The 23286-nt window shown below is 46.9% G+C and overlaps 2 protein-coding genes across 7 annotated transcripts in view; both read right to left on the bottom strand.

Annotated features, from left to right (window-relative positions):
• The window catches only part of pcloa (piccolo presynaptic cytomatrix protein a), a 67223-nt gene that overhangs the window by 27885 nt on the left and 16052 nt on the right, over positions 1–23286 (bottom strand). For all 6 annotated transcript variants that reach the window (XM_071332209.1, XM_071332214.1, XM_071332215.1 and 3 more), the window contains exons 4-6: positions 10857–11111; positions 3195–7374; positions 1216–2780 (exon numbers count right to left, since the gene is read on the bottom strand). In XM_071332209.1, coding sequence (XP_071188310.1) covers positions 1216–2780; positions 3195–7374; positions 10857–11111 — 6000 coding nt within the window. The remainder of the gene's footprint in view (positions 1–1215; positions 2781–3194; positions 7375–10856; positions 11112–23286) is intronic.
• Positions 7573–10738, bottom strand: LOC139534813 (fibrous sheath CABYR-binding protein-like). The gene has a single exon (XM_071334271.1). The coding sequence runs from the start codon at positions 10716–10718 to the stop codon at positions 7611–7613; it is 3108 nt and encodes a 1035-aa protein (XP_071190372.1). The 5' UTR covers positions 10719–10738; the 3' UTR covers positions 7573–7610.

Raw genomic sequence — 23286 nt, 5'->3', positions numbered from 1 at the left:
AATACAGGGTGCCAAGCTTGTAGCATCATACCAAAGAGGACTTGAGGCTGTAATCGCTGCCAAAGGTGCTTCAACAAAGTCCTGAGTAAAGGGTCTGAATACTTATGTAAATGTAATATTTCCGTTTTTTATTGTAATACATTTTTATATATTTTTTTATCCATTTTAGAATAAGGCTGTTACGTAACAAAATTTGGAAAAAGTCAAGGGTTCTGAATACTTTCCAAAGGCACTGTCTCTGGATACCGCCCAACTCTAGTATTTATAACCTACTGTAAGTATATATCTTACCTTAATCATCTTTCATTATATTTTGACTATGTCTGCAACTGGTCCCATGGAAACAAGTTGAATGATTTTTTATATGAACACACTTCTATACCTGTGGTGTTTATGAAATTCAAATGTTTTGTTTTAATACAACTAGTAGATACTAAACGAATAGCTGTAACCTTTGGACTAAGTCATTTGCAGTACCTCAAATATATCTTGATCTAGTAAGTCTGGTTGGAAAGAAAGATTGTGGGATATCTACCAAGGATGCTGCCAGTCCCAAATCACATTGAAGAGGCACTGTGCAATGACTCAATGTATGAAATATGAAAAATGGAAAGTCTTCTAGAAAATTGCCTCCGGTCTTGCGGGCTTTGCCTTCAAACTAAAATGCCAATATAAATATATCAGCTTTAGTGCAGCAATGCCTTTGAAAGGGCATTCTATGAGAAGCTCATATGAATTTAGACAGCAAACTCGCCGAATGAATAGCAAGCTGGGGGCTACATTAGATGTGTATGAGAGAAACGGAACTGCAATAAGACATAATTTTCAGGGCAATAATGGATTAAGTAGTGTTATGACAAGAAGTGCAACCTGTAAATACATCCAAATCTGGTTTCAAAACAGAACAGAAATGCATCCAAATCTGGTTTCAAAACAGAACATTATCCTGGATTATGCTCTACTTTGTTTGTCCAATGTCACAGTATATCATACTTAAAAAAAACTCTAACTCTAGTTGTCTTAATATAAAATGACAAAATAAACCCAATTATCTATAAATAATAATATGCAAGTGTTAGCGCCCTTTTCTAATGTTTCTCCTTGGGATGAGAAAACGGACCTTTTATATAAAGCCTGCGTGCCTAAGGGAGAAACTCTATGCCCATTTGAATAGAACACATCACAATTGCAAACAATGATTAAACCAGAACTCACAGAGGAACCGTCGCCATACTGGAAACTGGATGATGCCCTCTCCTCTCCAGTGGGACTCATGGGCTTGGGGTCGGACATGGATCTCTGCATGGCCTTAGGTCCCTTGGGGCTGCCGATTGGAGAGACTTTGGTCGGATCAGTACTCCCTCTTATTCTCTGTGGGCTTGTATCACCCAGTGATTTCTCATAGGACACAAACTCAAGGGATTTGCTCGGGGATATGCAGGGGGATATGGGGGAGTAGAGAACATTGGGGGATTTGGGCGGGGCCTGAAGTGAGGAGGGGTCAGCTCTGAGGTGGCCAGACTGTTCTATCTCCAAGGGCGTGGGCCGTCTCTTGTCTTCCCAATGTGGACTTTCCGAGTCGGAGAGCTCCATCCTGGCGTCCATTCTTACATTACCTGCAGAGTCCGTCTGTATGGAGATCTCAGAGTGAGCTTGAATGGACATATCGGAAGTCTGTCCGCCTCTGTCCCCCCTTGACGTGCGAGGCCTGCTACGTCTGGCCCGAGCAGGCTCCCACTCCTCCTGGTCCTCATCGTCCGTCTGCACGCAGCTGTCTACGCTCTTCTTGGCCGTGCTTCTCTTCTTCCTCCCCGCCGTGTAGGCTTTATCGACAACACTGTCCTCGTCGTCCGTCTGGCACCCACTATCCATGATTTTCCGGGCCAGCTCGGTGCCGTCCGGCCCCAGGACGACTGCCTCCTGCTGGCCATGCCCCAGCAACACCTCCCCCGGGTACATCTTCCGGAACTTCTGCTCCTCCAGTTGTGCTCGGAGCTGCTCCTGGAGCCTCTGGATCTGCTCTAGCTGCTGCTGCTGCTGGGCATAGGTTTCCTTTTGCATCATGAGGTGGGCCTGGCGCTCATCCTCCTGCTGGCACAGGATGGCCTGCTTCATGGACTGCAGCTCCTCCAGCTCCTTCTGCACCAGCATCTGTTCCTGCTCGCGGAAGCGCTGGATCTCCTGACGCTCCCACTCCAGTTCTTCAGCCAATCGCTGCTGTTTGAACTTCTCCATCTCCAGAATCTCACGCTGCATCTGGTACTGGCCCTCCCCTGGCACACAGGGCGAGGACAGGGCCTCCAGCGAGGCGGCGATAGCCTCCAGGGACGCGTCCGTGTACGAGTCCAGCCTTTCCAGGGCCAGGGTGACCGTTTTGGTGGTGAGGGCCGCGGAGGTGGATATGCCATCTTTAGCGAGCTCCAGGTTGAGGGGGACGTCCCCTTGATCGTCTGCAGAGGTGGTGGAGATGAAGCTGTGGGACCGAGTCATGGGCTGGTTCTGGAGAGTGGACAGGGATGGCATGGTGTCGCTGGTGTGCATGCCCGCTGACAGGGAGTTGTAAGTGGTGCTGAATATGGACCCAGGTTGTGTGGTGATGGCGTAGGTGGATGGGATTGGTACTGAGACTGAAGAGTACACCACCCCATTGGAGGATCTCAGGACACTGCTCGTGCCAAAGTGTGTCCCAACAGCTCCTTTGACTCTGGCTTGGGAATATGGGGGGATTATCATTCCTGAATATAACCCTGAGCCTTTGGTGGAGAAGTCCAAAGCTACACCTGTTGGGGAAAATAAATCTATTAAGTCCACAAAAACAGGTAGCCTTAGTGGTGAAACATCAGACAGAAAGCCATGCTCCATCGAAAGCAATGCTCCATCCAAAGCCATGCTCCATCCAAATAAATAAAAAAGCAACAACAAAAATGGAAAAACCTCCAGTCTTGCCAGATCATGGATGATGTAAAGTCAAAGCAAACAGCATGCAAGCAAATGCATCGGTGTACCAAAAAAAATGATCATAAAGGTAGAACGAAAAAATAAGGTAAAATGTCCATGCAAACAACTCATGAAAAAACAAAAAGAAGTGAACGAAACAACGAAATACACTAAAATGCCACAGGATCAGCCATGAATAAGCAGAGGCATCTCAAAGTGACATTTCAGCGAGAGGTCGGCGATGTCACTGCACAAACCTGCATCAGATGTCTTGGAGGATGTCAGGTCTACTGCACCCTCTGTGGTGCCATGGAAATTGTAACTGTTCTTGCTCTTATAGAGGAAAAGCCCAGCCTCAGCCAGATTGGTGTCGGACATGGAGGGTTTGATGCCACCGAAGCCCCTCATGTTGTAGGGTGAGCGGTCGTATTGGTAGTGGTCGTCTCGGTAGCCGAAGCGGTCTTCGGGCAATGGAGTAGTGGGCTGCTGGGTGGTGCAGCTACCTGTAAATGGCAGCTTGTAGACAACATCACAGCAGATGGCTCTTCTCCCAGCCGTCAGGTCCACGGGCTTCCCATCCTCCTCTGTGATCACAGCCATGACCACTTCTGCGGAGGAAGCGTCGACCGAAACCACGGTGTTGAAGGGTTTGGCTGTGCTAAGGTCCACCGCACCCGCTACTGTCGGCATCCCGCTGCTCAGACCATTAGCCACACACCCTGGGGCAGGGGTAGGGGCGATAGTGACAGGTGTCTGGAATGTCCCTAAGCCTGTGCCAGGTCCTACAGAAAGGTTCATCGGGATCTCAGCATTGTTGCTGGTTGTGGGCTGTGCATCAATGGGCCGATAGATGATCTGACAAACAGGCTCGAAGGCTTTGTTTGTGGTTGTAAGCTGAAGGGGCAGAGAAGGGACTTGGGATATGTTGGTATTTTCGTAACTTTGTATGGTGGCAGCACATGTAACTATGGTTATGCTGTCAGTCACTATGGAAACACTGGTCGACTCAGTGCTGAGATTCACCACTAGGGACTGCACTGCGCTTGTCTGACGACCGTTGATGTCTGTGGCCAAGGACTGACGTCTAACATCTGACGAAGACAGATCCACCACTTTCATGGCCGATTCTGAATTCACCTTCATGGTACGAAGGTCTACTACCTCCCCTGGCTGGTAGCCCTGTGGACTCTGTGTCTGTTGTGGTTTAGGTTTCTCCAGTGAGATTGGAACACCGTTCGCTCTTGGGGCTGGAGGTGGGGGCGGCGACCTTTCGTGTCGGACAGACACCATGGTTCTTTGAACTTCTGTCGTCACAAACTGAGTGACCTGCCCTAACCTGACCTCTGGGGGTGGAGCGGATGCTGAAATAGCCTCAATGACATGACAGGAGCTTGACACAACTTTCTCTGGTCCACATATCTCTTGACTTTCCATGGACTCAGTGATGCGAGTGAATGCCAGGGGCACCCTATTTGTGTGTGGTGGAGGTGGCTGTGGTTGTTTCTGGGGTTGAGGTTGTGGTTGATACTGTGTTTGAGGTTGAGGTGGAGGTTGGGCATGTCTTGAGGGAGATGCTGGACCTGGACTGGATGGGGCCTGGGTGGTGATCCCTTCCACTGGAGAGCTGGGCTGGGATGGCAGAGTTATAACCACATAAGTTTCGTGTCGATTGCCGTATCGCGGAGAAGTGGGGGATGGGTGACCCGAGGAGTGACCCGAGGAATGACCTGAGAAGTGACCTGGCCTGCTTTCAGCTGAGGGGCTCAGATTCAGGGCTATATCAGCATGGCCTGTGTGGAGGGCAGTGGGTCTTGGATATTGGATGTGGGCAGGAGAGCCAGGCTGAGAGACAGGTTTTGGAGCAAGGGGTGGTTTAACATTTTCCCCTGGCCTGTGGCTGTACCCCATTCCAGCAGGGATGGCTGGCTTTGGAGGAACCGGTGGGGGGACATGAGGCTGTCTTACCGGCGACCCTTGGGCTGTTGTCATGGCAACATGTTCTGACCTGATTATAGCCTGAGATGGAAGCGGTACAGGGGGTTTCCTGGGGTAAACCGATGGCTTTGGCATGGTGGGAGGGGGCAGTGGAGGGGGTTCAGGAATGTCTGCTTTTTCCTGAGACAGAGCCCTGTGCAGGAGGGCTGGTTTGGGTGGCACTGGTGGGGTGGTTGACACTACACTGTGGACAGTGGGGGTGTACTGAGGGACGGTGGGTAAGGGCGATACACTGGCAACAGCAGGGGCTGAGGACTTCATACTAGACAAGTCCATGACATCCTGTTGGGTTATGTCCAGAGGCTGGTCAGTCTGGGAAGATTCAATGTGGGTCTGTGGTTGGTCTGAAGTTGTTGATGGGGGGACCTTGCAAGCAACTGATTTGGACTCAGTTTCTGCAGCAGCTGTTAAGGGTGCCTGATCAGCTTTAGGATTGTCTGATGAAGTCTTTGGCTTATCTTGACTTTTGGTCTCAGTGGCCTCTTCATCAGCGTCCTCCTCCCCTGAGGAGCACTGTGTAACCCTCAGGTCTGGTATGGGACGCAGAGCCCTTCTGGATTCAGTACCTTCGAACTCACCACCAGGGGCCGCCCCAGATATATCAGGACCCTGCTGTGTCGGGCTAGTCCCAGGAGTCAGAACTTTCTTCATGAGTTCCTCATACGCAGCCTCAGCATCGAGCAGTGGTTTCCCATCCTTGCCTATAGTAACTGTAACACTCCTGGAGCTGGTTGGCTCAGTGGGTTGCAATACAATCTCTGGTGTGGGTCTATCTGACACGGACTGTGCTTTTTTCAGTTCCTGCTCCAGCTGCATGAATTCTTTCTTCTTCTCCATCATGTCTTCGTAAACCTCATCTGGAGATCTCAGTATTTTGGGCTGAGCTGGCACTGAGATTTTCTCAGGCTCCTGCTGCTGGACTTTCTTTCCATTTCCATCAACAAGGGACTCAAAGGCATAATCTTCTATCAGCATCCCACCATAGAGGGACTCTTTCCCCGGAGGGGTGTCCACCTTTTCCTTTGTGGGTGTTTTAGCCTTTAGCATTATCTCTTCGTAGGCTTCGTCTGCAGTTTTCAGGGCTCGTTTTTCAGGGCTTTTATTAGCACCTTGATCAGCTGTTGGAGAGTAGAGAGAAACAGATGTAGGAAGTTGGTATACTTTCTGTACTGCTGCAATCTTTGCAGCATTGATCTCAACTCCCTCTGGTTCTGACTCGATGCTGGGAGAGAAATCGGATAAGGATGATCGCCTGAACTCCTCCATCTCTGCCTCTTGCCTCAGCTCTTCTGTCGGGGAGGCATCTTCAATGGGAGAGAGGTTGCTGGGCGGCGTTTTGGGACGCTCCCGCCTCCTCTGAGCTCGGATCTCCTCTTTGTCCTTCTTCGACTTCTTCCCAGAGCCTTTCTGCTTCTCCTGTTCTCTTAGCAGCTCCTCCTCCTCTCGTAACTCCTCTTCCTCAGAAGAGTCTTCGATGGTGGGTAGACCTTGGCCTTGTTGTCTATGCTTCGCTTTCCTGTGCTGTTTCCCCTCGCCACTGTGCATGCGGCTGGGACTACTGCTGTCACTGTCCTCATCCAAAGAGGACAGGGATGTAGGCGATGTACCAGGGGTGAAGCTGGATGCGTGCAGGCTGGAGGACCCATCGCCCCTAGAGCGATCATCAGGGGAGTTGGTGAGGCTTTCCATCTCAAGCTCTCCATCATCTGACGTACCCGGTATGCGCACAGGGTTGGTAGTCGTGTTGAGCTCGATGGTTCTGAATTGGCGTACCGCCACAACTCTATCTGCCGAAGGCTGTTCCCCTTCCTGAGAGTCTGAGACTTTGGGTTCCGATCCCTCTTTCCATGCCTTGTCAGGTTTATCCAGTGAGATTTTCCGCTCATCTTCGTCCTCAGGGCTGATGGTGTTCTTCTTGAGGAGCCGCCTGCCTTTTGCCATTGCGCTTCTCTCCTTCCCCTCCCCTTTCTCCTGCTCCAATCGTTTCCTCTCATGATCTCGGATCTTTTGCCGGATGAGGTTTTCTTCGTCGGACGGCGAAGCATCCTCATTCTCACTCATCTCCATGATCTGTTTACGAATTAAGTCTTCGTCATCCCCTGACACGGGACTATCTTTCCCTAAGCTCTCACTGCTGTCCTCCAACGAGTCACCCCTGATGTCTGTCGGCACCAGCAGCTTTTTCTTTGCTGAGGCGTCCTTCTTCTCTGAGAGTTCTGGGTCATCCTCTGTGCTGGGAGATTCAGGTGAGAGGGGTAGCACCACAAGTTTGCGTCTGGTCTTGAGTGAGTCGGTCAGTTTGTCTGAATTGTCCTTTGGTTGTGTAGCCTGGGCCTCTAGTATGGGAAGGACAGTGCTCTCCAGCTTGGCAAGGTCTGAGGGGCTGGTGGGACTGATATCCTTGGCGACTGTGTTTTTTTCTCCAGGGTCTTTCAGCGTTGCCTGTAAATTAAAATAATAAAACACAATTATTGTATAATAAATATGTAGACGATAATCATCCATAATTGATCATGAACATTACATATTATTTGGAACATTTAAAATGGACATATGAAGATGTATAAAGGGTGGATAGCTTTTTTTTTTACAACTAATGTCTTTAGATTATTTTGCATAACTAAAAGGGTGTAGAAACATTTGTGAAAAGAGCCCTTCTGACTTGAATCATCTAATTCTCAGCCACTACTGTTGCTACATATTACAGTCACCTCTCCAACTGCATCCAGTTCAGCCTCTATTATCCCTTGAATTTCAGGCATTGACTTCACTTCATTCAGGGGTTTGTCTTCGTCCTGTTCACCAACTACAGGGACTAGGGTGTCAGGTTCTACTACAGGGGCTGGGGCAATAGACACATTTTCAGATACAGTTTCAGATGTTTTAGTCTGCTCTGGTGTTGTTTTGTCTTCTACGCCTCCGTCTCTGTCACTCACAGCTTTCACCTCTGATACTGAAATAGGTTCCTGCTTTTCACTAACTACAGGTGGTGACACAACCACTTTCTCTTTCTCTGGCTGAATGCTCTCAGACACAGAGTCTGTCTTTGGAGTTTGCTCGGATTCATCTTTGGATAATTCTTTCTCTTGCACTGCTTTCTCATCACACACAGTAGGAGTTGGCTCCCTACTCTCAGCTATAGACACCTCTTGTTTATTTTCAGCTATGCTGCCAGCTTCTTTCCCTTCCTGTGTGGGTTTCTCCTCAGAAACATTCTCAGGGGCTTGTGGCTCACTAGCAGCAGATGATAGTGACGCTGCCTCTACAGCTCGTTCTAAATGCTCTGCTTTGACCTTTTCTTGCTCTTTAGCTTCAGAAACAGGGGGAGTAGATATATCCTGGGCTTTTTCAGCCTTATTATCTGCTGTTGGCTCTGGTTCAACCTTTGTATCCACAGATGTCAGATTTTCGTCTTTCTGACCTACACGTTCTGCTCCAGCCTCAGTTTCAGTTTCATCTGTCTTTTTTTCTACTACTGGTGCTGGAGCTTCTACAGCCTCCTGAGGTGGGATCTGATCAACTTTAGCTGATTGTGGTTCAGGTTCTGGGAGCTGTTCAGGGACTTTTTTCTCAAAAGGGTATGGTGAAACTGACTTGTCGGCTTTGACTTCTGGGCTGGGTTCAACCACTGTTTCTGACTCTGTCCTTTCGTAATCTCTCTCAGGGCTAACGTTTTCTGGTTCAGCAGCAGGAGGTGCAGGAGAAGCCTCTGGTACTTTCTTTACTACTGCCTCTACAGGCTTCTCCTCAACTTGGGCTGGCGGAATTGGCTCTGCCTCCTTCTCTACAGGCTTCTCCTCAACTTGGGCTGGCGGAATTGGCTCTGCCTCCTCTACAGGCTTCTCCTCAACTTGGGCTGGCGGAATTGGCTCTGCCTCCTTCTCTACAGGCTTCTCCTCAACTTGGGCTGGCGGTATTGGCTCTGCCTCCTTCTCTACAGGCTTCTCCTCAACTTGGGCTGGCGGAATTGGCTCTGCCTCCTCTACAGGCTTCTCCTCAACTTGGGCTGGCGGTATTGACTCTGCCTCCTTCTCTACAGGCTTCTCCTCAACTTTGGCTGACGGTATTGGCTCTGCCTCCTCTACAGGCTTCTCCTCAACTTGGGCTGGCGGTATTGACTCTGCCTCCTTCTCTACAGGCTTCTCCTCAACTTTGGCTGACGGTATTGGCTCTGCCTCCTCTACAGGCTTCTCCTCAACTTGGGCTGGCGGTATTGACTCTGCCTCCTTCTCTACAGGCTTCTCCTCAACTTGGGCTGGCGGAATTGGCTCTGCCTCCTCTACAGGCTTCTCCTCAACTTGGGCTGGCTGAATTGGCTCTGCCTCCTTCTCTACAGGCTTCTTCTCCTCTTGGGCTGGCTGAATTGGCTCTGCCTCCTTCTCTACAGGCTTCTCCTCAACTTGGGCTGGCTGAATTGGCTCTGCCTCCTTCTCTACAGGCTTCTCCTCAACTTGGGCTGGCGGAATTGGCTCTGCCTCCTTCTCCACAGGCTTCTCCTCAACTTTATCAGTAATTAGAGGAGGAGATGGGGCTACAGACTCAACTGCCTCAGTTTGTGGAACGGTCTCTACCTCTTTAGGCTGTTCATTCTCAGCAACTACAGGGGAAGTTTCTTCTACCGCAGGTGGCACCTCCTCTTTTTGTGAAGGCACAGGCTCTAGCTCTGCTGGTTTGGGAGATGCACAATCCTCTACCGGCTCATTAGGAGCTTCGGGAGCTGAGTCCGAATTCTCTACAACCTTAACTGGTGGAGCAGGAGCCACCTCTGGCATCTTAGTCTCCACAGCCGTCTCCACAGCTGAACTCTCTGCTACTGGACCTGTATGTACTGAAGACACCTCAGTTGGAGGCTGTTCAACAGTAGTTGCTTGAGGCTCTGGCTCTTTAGGTTTCTCCTGCTGCTCTGTGACTGCAGGAGTTGTAGGAGCTGTCTCCTCAGCTTTAGGTGGCTGGCTAGGTTCTTCCTCAATCACCACTGCTTTCCCTTCCTCCTCAGTGACTACAGGAGCTGGCGGTACAGGCTCTGGTGATTGGTCAGGTTGGACAGTAGTTTCCTGTGTGGCCGTTTCAGGTGTTGGAATCACCTCTGGCTCTACCGGCTTAGCTTCCTCTTCAAGAACCTTCTCTAGGATGGGCTCCTCTTTCTCACTACCTGCAGAGGGAGCCGGTGAGATCTCCTCTGCTGTGGACTCACTCTGCACTGTATCTGGGCTTGGAGTTGGCTCGGGTGCTGCCTCAACAGGCTTTTCTGACTCATTCTCTACAGGGGGAGCAATGACAGGCTCCTTTACAACTGCAGGCTGGAAATCTGATTCTGCCTGAGTAGTGTCGGGTGGTGACTGTTCTTCTGTAACTTTCTCTGGCATACTCTCTGGATGATCCACTGCCGGGGTCTCAACAGCACTCTCCACTACACTCTCTGGCACAGGCTCATCCAGCATAGTCTCAGATATAGCTTCCATCGCTTCAGCCTGCTCTGGGTCTTTCTCCACTGCCGGGGTCTCGACAGTACTCTCCACTACACTCTCTGGCACAGGCTCATCCAGCATAGTCTCAGATATAGCTTCCATCGCTTCAGCCTGCTCTGGGTCTTTCTCCACTGCCGGGGTCTCGACAGTACTCTCCACTACACTCTCTGGCACAGGCTCATCCAGCATAGTCTCAGATATAGCTTCCATCGCTTCAGCCTGCTCTGGGTCTTTCTCCACTGCCGGGGTCTCGACAGTACTCTCCACTACACTCTCTGGCACAGGCTCATCCAGCATAGTCTCAGATATAGCTTCCATCGTTTCAGCCTGCTCTGGTTCTTTCTCCTCTGGGACACTATCAGAGGGAGGGGTGGCATGCTCAGGTGGGATGGGTGTGGTGTCTGTGTTTGCAGACGCAGCGTCTGGTGTTTGGGGCGGGGTGCGTTCTGCTACTACCTTGGACATGGGAAGCGGCTGGGTGTCTTCCTTTGCTGCTGCTGCTGCCTCTGCCTGAGTGACTGAGAGGCTTCTTCCTAATGGAGAGGCAGCAGCAGCAGCAGCTGGGGAGGCAGGGACATTGGCAGGGGAGGCAGGAGGGGTAGGGGTAGGTGTGGGTAGTTGCTTCTTCACAGGAGATGGTGGAGGGGGCATATCGCCCAGCTGGCCAGAGAGAGCTCTTTGGGTCTGGCAGTTGAGACATAACCATTCTTTCTGTAAGACAGAAAAACAAAGAAAATGTTAGTTGGTGTTGACCTTGTAAAAATGCTCACTCACTCTAATACATAGTTGTCGTAGTGGATGATTAAAATGTTGACTTTAAATAGTAAATATGTTTTATGATCATTATTAGAAAACTGGACGCACGGTTTCGTAACACTTGGGCTATGCGTAGACACAGGGCCATTGTAGCCTATTCTATTTCAGGCAAGCTTTTTACATTTATTGTAACTTCACAGATAGTCGTTTCATAATGCATGGTAATGGCACAGAGGTTTACCAATGCATGTCAGAATGACTCAGGCAGCGGGTGCAGACATTCCACAGCAGAGCCAGGGTGGAGGCTGTGTGTGTTTGTGTGTGTCTAGCTGACCCATCTACACCAAACTATTTTATACAGTGCATCCATCAGGATGAACACATATTAGGCCCTATGACTTAATGACACAAGACCATAACCCCAGACCACTGCGCCCCTTAGTCCCATGTCCTAAATTCAGCATGATGTACAGTATATTAGGGATGAGCAACTGTTGGCCCGCGACCCCCCTTTTGAAGGCCCTCACATCAATTTCCACAAAAATATTTGTATTATTTTTTAAATTGTACTTTTATTTAACTAGGCAAGTCAGTTAAGAACAAATTCTTATTTACAATGACTGCCTACCGGGGAACAGTGGGTTTAACTGCTTTGTTCAGGTGCAGAATGACAGATTTTTACCTTGTCTGCTCGGGATTCGATCCAGCAACCTTTCGCTTACTTGCCCAACGCTTTAATCACTCGTCTACCTGCCGCCCCATAGTACAACAAACATTTGGAACTAATTTGGGGTCTCAACTTACTGTTGCAAGCTAGAATAGTAGAATACACAATATGCTGTTTCAAAATGTGGTTGTGCACCAGCAGTGTTTCTGTTGTTATGTCAGTCACTGATAGTCAATCAATTAGCCCACGTAATCAAAACATTTTAAGATTTCTAAGTTAGTTTAGCGGCCAGCTATCTAAACTTGTTATTGTGGTTGAATGATCGGTTGGGAGGCCCCCATTGATTTTGTTTTTCAGTCTCACTCAGATATCATATTAAAAACAGCAAATTTTTCTTTCCGCCCCATGGCAAAATTTGTATAATTGCATGAAATTAGTTATAAAATTGCTAAATGTTCTCTACACCCCATGGCAAAATGTGTAGAATTGCACAACATTTACTCTAAAATGTAAAAAATGTCTCTCTGCTGGGTTCTGATTTTTTTGTAGCCCCCACCCCCATCAAAGTTGCCCATCCCTGATCTATGTTTTACATTCCAACCACAAGTGAGGCTAGCTCACACCACAGGTCAGTGGAACACTAATGTTTCTGACAAGGACCTTACGGTGGGATGAACTGAAACATCTTATTTCAGACCAATTCAATCTGTCAGTAAACCCAGCTCAAAGGCAGCCAATTAAAAGTGTGCATTCAGTAAACGGTTTATCCTGCGTAGTGCGATGACTTCGGCATTGTTTGTTCTTCCCATCCCCCGCTTGGGACCGAACCAGCCCTCGATCTCTGAAAATAACCATAGTGCATCAGCAAGAAAGACAACAAACCGCCACGAGTACAGCTGTTCAAATCCTTCGTCTCGGAGGGCCTCTAATTCTGTCTTGTCATGGTTATCTGACTCAAGTCGACAATCACAGCACTAAAGAAGAAGTCATTACAGAAGGGCTCCATTGAGAATTGTGGTTTAAGTGTTGTACCCATTAAGACGATTTAATATTCGATATCTTGACAAGAAAGGAGAGAAAGAAACGATGGTAAACATTTGATTCCTAGGGACGTTGGGTCTTAGCTCTGGTGTGCTACAGTGTAAGTATGACTAATGATGGAGAGATGTTGTACTGTATGTGTAGTTGTACTGTAAGTGTATTGGTAAAATAACACATCCACACACGATACATCATCCACCCACCATACATACATACATATTCTCTCCTTCTCTCTTGGGGTCTAGCCACCCCTCCAGTCTCCGTTTCAAGTAAACACCCTATTTCCTGCATACCCTTTTTGTGTGCCTCCACAGGCCAGTAACGTGGGTGTGTGCCCTCCTGTGCCTGGCTTAAATGCGGGGCTAATGCTAAATCCATACCAGATGGTGTGAGGCCTGCTAAGCAGTGGTGGAATAAGTACCCAATTGTCATACTTGAGTAAAAGTAAAGATACCTTAATGGTTGCCTCATAACGTTCTCCATGTTAAATGGTTGGCATGAAGTTTAGAATGGCAATTTGTTATCATACGATTGAAATGGAGAGTGTGTGTAAAAAGGAGCAAGGGAGAAGAGGAGAGGGGAGGGAGAGAAGAGAGGAGAGGAGAGGAGAGGAAAGGGGAGGGAGAGAAGAGAGGAGAGGAGAGGAGAGGAAAGGGAGAGAGAGAGAGAAGGAAATAGAGTGAGAGCAAGAGAGGGAAGAAACAGAGAGCCGTAGGATTTCACCTTTATTATATATGATTTCATTAATAATATCCTAATACAGCCCCATAGCCATTCCAACCCTATGTAGAGGTCCCTCTCCCTACAATCCAGGATGCTGTGCCACCACCACAGGGCATTGGCTTTCACAGCTTGACTGCTCCATCCATTTACACCACAGAGAGCAGCTCGAGAGGCAGAGAGATGGTTCCAGATTGCCACTGATAGGGAATAATGAGAGCCCGGACAGAGCCAGCCAGCCAGTCAGCCACAAGATCTGTCGCTTCAGCTTCAAACCACTTTTATCCTTGTCATCACCGACGCTATCAGAGATCTGCAGCCTACGGTCCCTGGATATCACCCATCCACCAGATCACCACCATAAAAAGCATCCTGTCTCTCCATCTCTGTGTTTGTCAAATACACACACACACACACACACACACACACACACACACACACACACACACACACACACACACACACACACACACACACACACACACACACACACACACACACACACACTCTCTCTCTCTCTCTCTCTCTCTCTCTCTCACACACACGCACGCACGCACACACACACATGCAGACGCACACGCACACAGACACGCACACATACACAGTGATAAAGACACAGTGATCCACACACAAACACAGACTTCCACACACAGACACAGTTAGCCACACACAAACACGTATACGCACACAAGTGTCACACTACAACCTTGTCGTATTGAAATTATTTAACCCCCTTTAAGCCATTACATTGTCCCCCGGATTGAAGCTAGGATGCTAATGGATGTTCGTGTTTTCCTAACTAACCAATTACAAAGCATTCCTGGTAACAGAGCTCAGCAGCTTCAATTCCTTGAAGTGTCATTAAGAGCCCAGTCTTGTCCAGTCTTGTCCAGCGCCTCATTAAGATAAGAGAAACGACGAGTCATGTCACAGAGTGTGTGTGTGTGTGTGCCATCAGTTGGTCATCATGGTGATGGGGGATGTATAATCATCAGCATCCTCACATTTGTATAGTTGTGTGGCTGTATTGCTGTATGGCTGTATGTCTGTGTGGCTGTGTGGCTGTGTAACTATATGGCTGTATAGCTGTATGGCTTTATGACTATATGGCTTCATGACTATATGGCTTTATGACTGTATGTCTTTATGGCTATATGGGGGATCCACCCTCTCATATACATCCCTGTGGGTTGTGAATCAGCCATGCTGCTGTTTGCACACACACACATATACATACACACACACTGTATCACAGCTATACAGTGATATGCACATCCCACACGGATCTGGGTATAACATACTGTAGATAGAAAGATAGTAAAAGGAGCAGCATTAGTGTGGGAGCCTTTCCTTTCTTTACTAGAACTATACAACCCTGACTTTACAAAATAGTTCAAACGTTCAAGGACGCTACAAGAAACAACACTTTCAAACTACTAAACTACCTCAAGTCTCAAGACATTAACATAAACAGTCTGAGATGATTCGGCAAAATCGGCAAATCTGGTAATCCGATGAGTCTATCCTCCATGTTGGGTCATTGGTTCCTCCTCTCAGGGGACGTAAGCGACGTGGTCGGAGTGATATCCTTTTATTACAGAGGAGAATCCTGCAAGGGTTTTACCTCCTAAATTTGGTCAAGTCTGACATGAGAATTACAATCGGTGGAGAAGGGAGGGGATATTTGAGGTGACTTCACCTGGTGCAGATAGCAAATAAGCTAGTCAGTATTAGTGTTTCTTATATTATTTTAACAGGGAGGCTTCTGATATGAAATCATTTCCCCCATAAATACGGATATAAATGTAGTGATCTAACCTGCTTTTAAATGGGCCAAATCTGGTCTCTGGTGATGGGAGATTCACACTTTAACCAACTAGGCCATCAAAATAATGTGGTTCAACTGTGCACCATGTTGTCATAGAAACTACACTTTGCCATTTCTCTGGTTAGGTTGTTTTCATAGAAGGTTGAATCCTTAGCAACCTGCCCAGTGTTGAGAATATGTTGCTTGATGTACTGTACTGCACAGTAGACGCGCATAGCTACAGTACTGTAGCAGGTGTCAAAGCTGTGTGGGCTAGAAGGCCTTGTTAGTGTGCAGGTCAAGTAAGGAGTTGAGGTGTTCATTAGAATTTTCTCTTATCTGCTATTGACAGCATCACTTCAGAGTTTCATGTCATCCAACACACAATGTCCAATGAAATATTCACAACACGGATTCAACTATCCAGCATTACATTCCAAACCTTTCTATTAACCATACAAACACTTCCCAAATACAATTACACAACAAATACTCTCTGACACCAAGAAATGTGTACGTCAGTATTGTATTTTGCTAGTGTTTGACAGCAGTGGTTTGCTGTGGTGTCCCAGGTGGTTGGGGTTTGTTTCCCAGGTGGTTGGGGTGTGTGTTAAGGGATACTGACAGGGAAGGTGAGAGACAGCACTATATTTACTCTGAGCTAGGTGAGTGAGAACTTAGTAAAGGAGGAGAAAGGAAGACCCAGCAAAACTAGGTAGGTGGGTGTGTCCGTCTGTCTGTCTGAAGTGTTCCTCCGTTTTGCCATCTGTCTACTGAACTTTGAACCCAGTGTTATTTAGTGTGTATCAGCTTTTTGCTTCATTGTATCTTACACAGTACATTAGGTCGGTTCACCAGCTGCAGTTAAAATGGGCTTATCAGCTGGTGTGTGTGTGTGTGTGTGTGTGTGTGTGTGTGTGTGTGTGTGTGTGTGTGTGTGTGTGTGTGTGTGTGTGTGTGTGTGTGTGTGTGTGTGTGTGTGTCTGTGTCTGTGTCTGTGTCTGTGTCTGTGTCTGTGTCTGTGTCTGTCTGTGTCTGTGTCTGTGTCTGTGTCTGTGTGTGTGTGTGTGTCTGTGTCTGTGTCTGTGTGTGTGTGTGTGTGTGTGTGTGTGTGTGTGTGTCTGTGTGTCTGTGTGTGTGTGTGTGGGGTATCGGGTTTCCCCTAGCGGGTATGTCTATACAGATGGACAGGTGTGAGATGCCAGCTTGCCTGTGCTACTGGAGGCAATGAGAGAGGGATGGAAAGGGGGGATCTCCTCTCCTCCTTTCAGTTTTAAAGGAGGGATAATTAAGACCCACAACAGCCTGCAGTAATGAGCGGCATTTGGAGTTCGGCTGCTGTTTTTGCTTTTCTGTTTGGGGTGAGAGAGAAAGAAACTGTATCACTTTGTGACTGACAGACCTGGGATCAAACACCAAAATCATTGCAAATATACTGAACAAAAATATAAACACAACATGTAACGTGTTTGTTCCATGTTTCATGAGCTTATTCCTCTCACATTTTGTTAGTGAGCACTTCTCATTTGCCAAGATAATCCATCTACCTGACAGGAGTCGCATATCAAGAAGCTGATTAAACAGCATGATCATTACACAGGTGCACCTTGTGCTTGGGTCAATAAAAGGCCACTCTAAAATCTGCAGTTTTGTCACACAACATAATGCCACAGATGTCTCAATTGCATGAGGCAGCATGCAATTCGCATGCTGACTGCAGGTTTGTCCACCAGAGCTGTTGCCAGATAATTTAATGTTAATTTCTCTACCATAAGCCGCCTCCAATGTCGTTTTAGAGAATTTAGCAGTACGTCAACTGGTGTCACAACCGCAGACCACATTTAACCACGCCAGCCCAGGTCCTCCACATCCGGCTTCTTCACCTGCGGGATCGTCTGAGACCAGCCACCCGAAAAGCTGATGAAACTGTGGGTTTGTACAACCAAAGAATTTCTGCACAAACAGTCAGAAACCGTCTCAGGGAAGTTCATCTGCGTCCTCTTCGTCATAACCATGGTCTTGACCTGACAGCAGTTCGGCGTCGTAACCGACTTCAGTGGGGAAATGCTCACCTTTAATGGCCACTGGCATGCTGGAGAAGTGTGCTCTTCACAGATGAATCCCGGTTTTAACTATATTGGGCAGATGGCAGACGTGTGGGCGAGCGGTTTGCTGATGTCAACGTTGTGAACAGAGTGCCCTATAGCGGTGGTGGGGTTATGGTATAAGCAGGCAAAAGCTATGGACAATGACCACAATTGCATTTTATCGATGGCAATTTGAATGCACAGATGAGATCCTGAGGCCCTTGTCGTGCCATTCATCCGCCGCCATCACCTCATGTTTCAGCATGATAATACACCACCCCATGTTGCAAGGATCTGTACACAATTCCTGGAAGGTGAAAATGTCCCAGTTCTTCCATGGCCTTCAAACTCACCAGACATGTCACCCATTGAGCATGTTTAGGATGCTCTGGATCGACGTGTCCGACAGTGTGTTCCAGTTCCCGCCAATATCCAGCAACTTCGCAAAGCAATTTGAAGAGAAGTGGGAAAACATTCCATAGGCCACAAGCAACAGCCTGATCAACTCTATGCGAAAGAGATGTGTCTTGCTGCATGAGGCAAATGGTGGTCAGACCAGACACCCCTACTTTCTTTTAAGGTATCTGTGACCAACAGATGCATATCTATATTCCCAGTCATGTGAATTTATAATGAATTTATTTCAGTTGACTGATTTCCTGATATGAACTGTAAATCAGTTGGATCTTTGAAATTGTTGCATGTTGCGTTCATATTTGTGTTCAGTGTAGTTTAGCTGGGCTTGATTGATTTTGCCTGTTGGTCTGGAACCAATAGAAAAGTCCCAGGAGTCAATGCTGATAAAACTAGCCTCCTCTCCAATAGCGCTAATGCTGACAATACTAGTCTCCTCTCCACTAGCCCTAATGCTAACAAAAGTGGTTTTGTACTCAATAGCTTGTTAGCATTTTATTGAAGCAGCATGTAGCTGCCACACGTACATCCTCTGTGACATGACATCCAACCCCTCCTACTGCTTTCCTCAGTCATCCTGTTCCTCCTCTCCCAACCACCTCCTCTCCTTTGTTCACACTCATCCTTCTCTACCTCCGCTAATCACGTCTCTCTTCTCTTAAACATCTCCCTCAGTTTCCATCACAATCATTTTCTTCTTTCCCCTCCCCCTGCCTCCTCTACCCTTTCTCCCATTCCCTTCCAACTAAAGGCTACAACTAACGTTACAATTCAAGATATTGATCAGCTTGTCAAGTTCCTGAACGCCTGTCAAAGACTAGACCAGTCAGAAGATGTAGAATCGCTGATACCCAAATGCGTCACAGGTCCAGGTTAAGCCTACTCCTAGACTCAAAAGCATTTTCAAAAGTGACTCTCCATTGGAAGTGTTTTGGAGTCCAGGAGTAGGTTTAACCTGAGCATGGGAAATAAAGGTCTGCGTCTTTCACAAGTGTGTGTGTGTGCGTCCCTTAGTGTTGCACGGTATACCGATAGTAGAACATGAAAAACGATTCCGTAATAGAACTGTTGTTACTTTCCGTACTTCTGTCAAGTCTGTCTATCAGCTGATGTCTCCTTATAGCTCTAGAGTAGCGTGCCTGTCAAGTCTGTCTATCAGCTGATGTCTCCTTATAGCTCTAGAGTACCGTGCCTGTCAGACTTGTTTATCAGCAGATGTCTCCTTATAGCTCTAGAGCTTGCCTGTCAAGTCTGTCTATCAGCAGATGTCTCCTTATAGCTCTAGAGTACCGTGCCTGTCAAGTCTGTCTATCAGCAGATGTCTCCTTATAGCTCTAGTGTACCGTGCCTGTCAAGTCTGTCTATCAGCTGATGTCTCCTTATAACTCTAGAGTACCGTGCCTGTCAAGTCTGTCTATCAGCTGATGTCTCCTTATAGCTCTAGAGTAGCGTGCCTGTCAAGTCTGTCTATCAGCTGATGTCTCCTTATAGCTCTAGAGTACCGTGCCTGTCAAGTCTGTCTATCAGCAGATGTCTCCTTATAGCTCTAGAGTACCGTGCCTGTCAAGTCTGTCTATCAGCTGATGTCTCCTTATAGCTCTAGTGTACCGTGCCTGTCAAGTCTGTCTATCAGCTGATGTCTCCTTATAACTCTAGAGTACCGTGCCTGTCAAGTCTGTCTATCAGCAGATGTCTCCTTATAGCTCTAGAGTACCGTGCCTATCAAGTCTGTCTATCAGCTGATGTCTCCTTATAGCTCTAGAGTACCGTGCCTGTCAAGTCTGTCTATCAGCTGATGTCTCCTTATAGCTCTAGTGTACCGTGCCTGTCAAGTCTGTCTATCAGCAGATGTCTCCTTATAGCTCTAGAGTACCGTGCCTATCAAGTCTGTCTATCAGCTGATGTCTCCTTATAGCTCTAGAGTACCGTGCCTGTCAAGTCTGTCTATCAGCAGATGTCTCCTTATAGTTCTAGAGTACTGTGCATGTCAAGTCTGTCTATCAGCCCAGCAGATGTCTCCTTATAGCTCTAGAGTACCGTGCCTGTCAAGTCTGTCTATCAGCTGATGTCTCCTTATAGTTCTAGAGTACCGTGCCTGTCAAGTCTGTCTATTAGAGAGTACTGTGCATGTCAAGTCTGTCTATCAGCCCAGCAGATGTCTCCTTATAGCTCTAGAGTACCGTGCCTGTCAAGTCTGTCTATCAGCTGATGTCTCCTTATAGTTCTAGAGTACCGTGCCTGTCAAGTCTGTCTATCAGCAGATGTCTCCTTATAGCTCTAGAGTACCATGCCTGTCAAGTCTGTCTATCAGCTGATGTCTCCTTATAGCTCTAGAGTACCGTGCCTGTCAAGTCTGTCTATCAGCTGATGTCTCCTTATAGCTCTAGAGTAGCGTGCCTGTCAAGTCTGTCTATCAGCTGATGTCTCCTTATAGCTCTAGAGTAGCGTGCCTGTCAAGTCTGTCTATTAGCTGATGTCTCCTTATAGCTCTAGAATACCGTGCCTGTCAAGTCTGTCTATTAACTGATGTCTCCTTATAGTTCTAGAGTACCGTGCCTGTCAAGTCTGTCTATCAGCAGATGTCTCCTTATAGCTCTAGAGTACCGTGCCTGTCAAGTCTGTCTATCAGCTGATGTCTCCTTATAGCTCTAGAGTACCGTGCCTGTCAAGTCTGTCTATCAGCTGATGTCTCCTTATAGCTCTAGAGTAGCGTGCCTGTCAAGTCTTTCTATTAGCTGATGTCTCCTTATAGCTCTAGAATACCGTGCCTGTCAAGTCTGTCTATTAGCTGATGTCTCCTTATAGCTCTAGAATACCGTGCCTGTCAAGTCTGTCTATTAGCTGATGTCTCCTTATAGCTCTAGAGTAGCGTGCCTGTCAAGTCTGTCTATCAGCAGATGTCTCCTTATGGCTCTAGAGTAGCGTGCCCGCTCCACTTCCTCATTGCTAGCCTGCTAGCCTGCTAGCCTGTTCTAAGTAACCACTGAACTAACTGGGCTGCATCACCACTTATGCTGAATAGAAGTTAACACACTTGAATAATGCAACACAGTAGAAATGTTGAAACTGCTAATTACTGTTCCCAAAACAATGTCCAGTACAGGCTAGAACACTACAGTGCAAGAAGATACTGGTAGCTTCCAGCTTTGTAGGCTAACATTCCTTGCTAACTTACAGATGAAGCCAACACCAATTTACAACTCTAGTATTTCAAAAAATTGCTGATTACAAAGCTAATTGTCACCAAAAACTTTATTCATTCACTTAGTTTACCCCGGCTCACATCTCCCCCAGTCAAGATCATCTTTGCTTCAGCCTAGAAAACTGACTTTGTGTGTGAATGACATCATGGGTCTTAAAGAGACAGCGCACACTTTTCATGAAATCAACCAAAACAAGCTCAATAACTCAATGTATGCACACACTTCTATTGAATATGCATTCACCTGTATTGTGAATAGGCCTAGGCTACATCTTGATTTAGCCAGATGATCAATAGAGATTTACCATTCAAATAAATTATTACCGTTATGCTGTTATGTAGATTGTTGTTTTTTAAATGTAGTGAGTCATTAATGCATACATTCAAAAATCAAACATTTCAAATGATATTGAACACACAAGATCTGTCCGGATCAAGTGCCATTCATTCAGCTAATGTTTTTTTGTTTTTTTGCCTTGGTATCGTTTTGGTATCACTTTGGTATGAAGTATCACGATGGTATTGAGTATTGTGATACTAAACCTGGCATTGAAGTAAAAATTCTGTGTGCATACGTGCCCATGTGCGTGTGTATGACATATATCTGTCAGTGTCTCTGTGTATCTATGCATCTGACATAAGCCAAAGCTGACCTGACGCAAATACAACAGCTTGCGCTATCGGAACCAGGGTCTCAGTGTGTCTCTGTGCATCTCCCCCTCTCAATAGGACTTAACACTGGCACCTCATCAATTTCCTGGCGCCGGTATCTTTTGGCCGCAGTCGCTCACTTGGCTTGGCTAAAATATGGCTTACGTCTCCTAAACCTCCAATCCCTCGTAAATGTGCTGTAGATAATGAAGAATCATGACCCAGTAATAGGTCTGTATAACAGGGGGAGCTGTACCGACGAGGGCCCTGGAGGTCTGCTAACCCCATATGTCACACAGAGGAAAACCCCAGATAGTACAAACACTATACTACATGTGATGTTCAGGCAGCTTCCATTTGAAGTTGGACATTATACATTTCACACTACATAGTATTGGTCTGTGGGAAAGGGAATATTAAACACATAAATGTACACAAACACAACTACATTCACCAGGCCTCCCCAAAACTGACCCATAGTCACACATACTTTATTGGGTGTACATGCTAAACTTTAGTCTCTTCCTAAGACTCACACACCTCCATGGTCGAGAGAGAGAGAGAGAGAGAGAGAGAGAGAGAGAGAGAGAGAGAGAGAGAGAGAGAGAGAGAGAGAGAGATATTATTTCCCATGGTGCCCTGTAGTTGCTTGTATCCTCAGTAGCTCTTTTGTAGCTCAGGCTATTTTTGCTCATTTCTGTCCTCGGGGCAAGTGATGGGAGTGAGAGTGACGGTAGTGTATACAGAGACAGACAGAGACGCACACACGCACACAGAGGGACGCACAAAGACACACACACATAGAGGGACGCACAAAGACACACACACACAGGAAACTCCGTTCTATTGTATACAGCAGACTTGGCTGGTATGGTGGATTAGTAAGGCTGAGGAGAGAGACAGAGAGAGAGAGGTATGCTTACGTTAACACTGAGCTAGGCTGTGTGTGTGTGTATCTCTATGTTTGTGTCTGTGTACAGTATTGATGCTTTCCATTTGTCTGTGTGTGTTTCTGTGTGTGTATCTCTGTATGTGTCCATTTCTTTGTCTCTTTGAGCATCAATCTGTGTGCATCTCTGTATGTATGTACAGTTGAAGTTGGAAGTTTACATACACCTTAACCAAATACAGTTAAACTCAGTTTTTCACAATTCCTGACATTTAATCCTAGTAAAAATTCCCTGTCTTAGGTCAGTTAGGATCACCACTTTATTTAAAGAATGTGAAATGTCAGAATAATAGTAGAGAGAATGATTTATTTCAGCTTTTATTTCTTTCATCACATTCCCAGTGGGTCAGAAGTTTACATACACTCAATTAGTATTTGGTAGCATTGCCTTTAAATTGTTTAACTTGGGTCAAACGTTTCGGGCTTTGTGATGGCCACTCCAATACCTTGACTTTGTTGTCCTTAAGCCATTTTGCCACAACTTTGGAAGTATGCTTGGGGTCATTTTCCAATTGAAAGACCCATTTGCGACCAAGCTTTAACTTCTTGACTGATGTCTTGAGATGTTGCTTCAATATATCCACATAATTTT

This window comes from Salvelinus alpinus, chromosome 11, assembly GCF_045679555.1.
Source record: "Salvelinus alpinus chromosome 11, SLU_Salpinus.1, whole genome shotgun sequence".
In the NCBI taxonomy this organism is placed as follows: Eukaryota; Metazoa; Chordata; class Actinopteri; order Salmoniformes; family Salmonidae; genus Salvelinus; species Salvelinus alpinus.
Note: the sequence above shows the minus strand (reverse complement) of the source record. Positions and strands in the feature narration are given on the sequence as shown.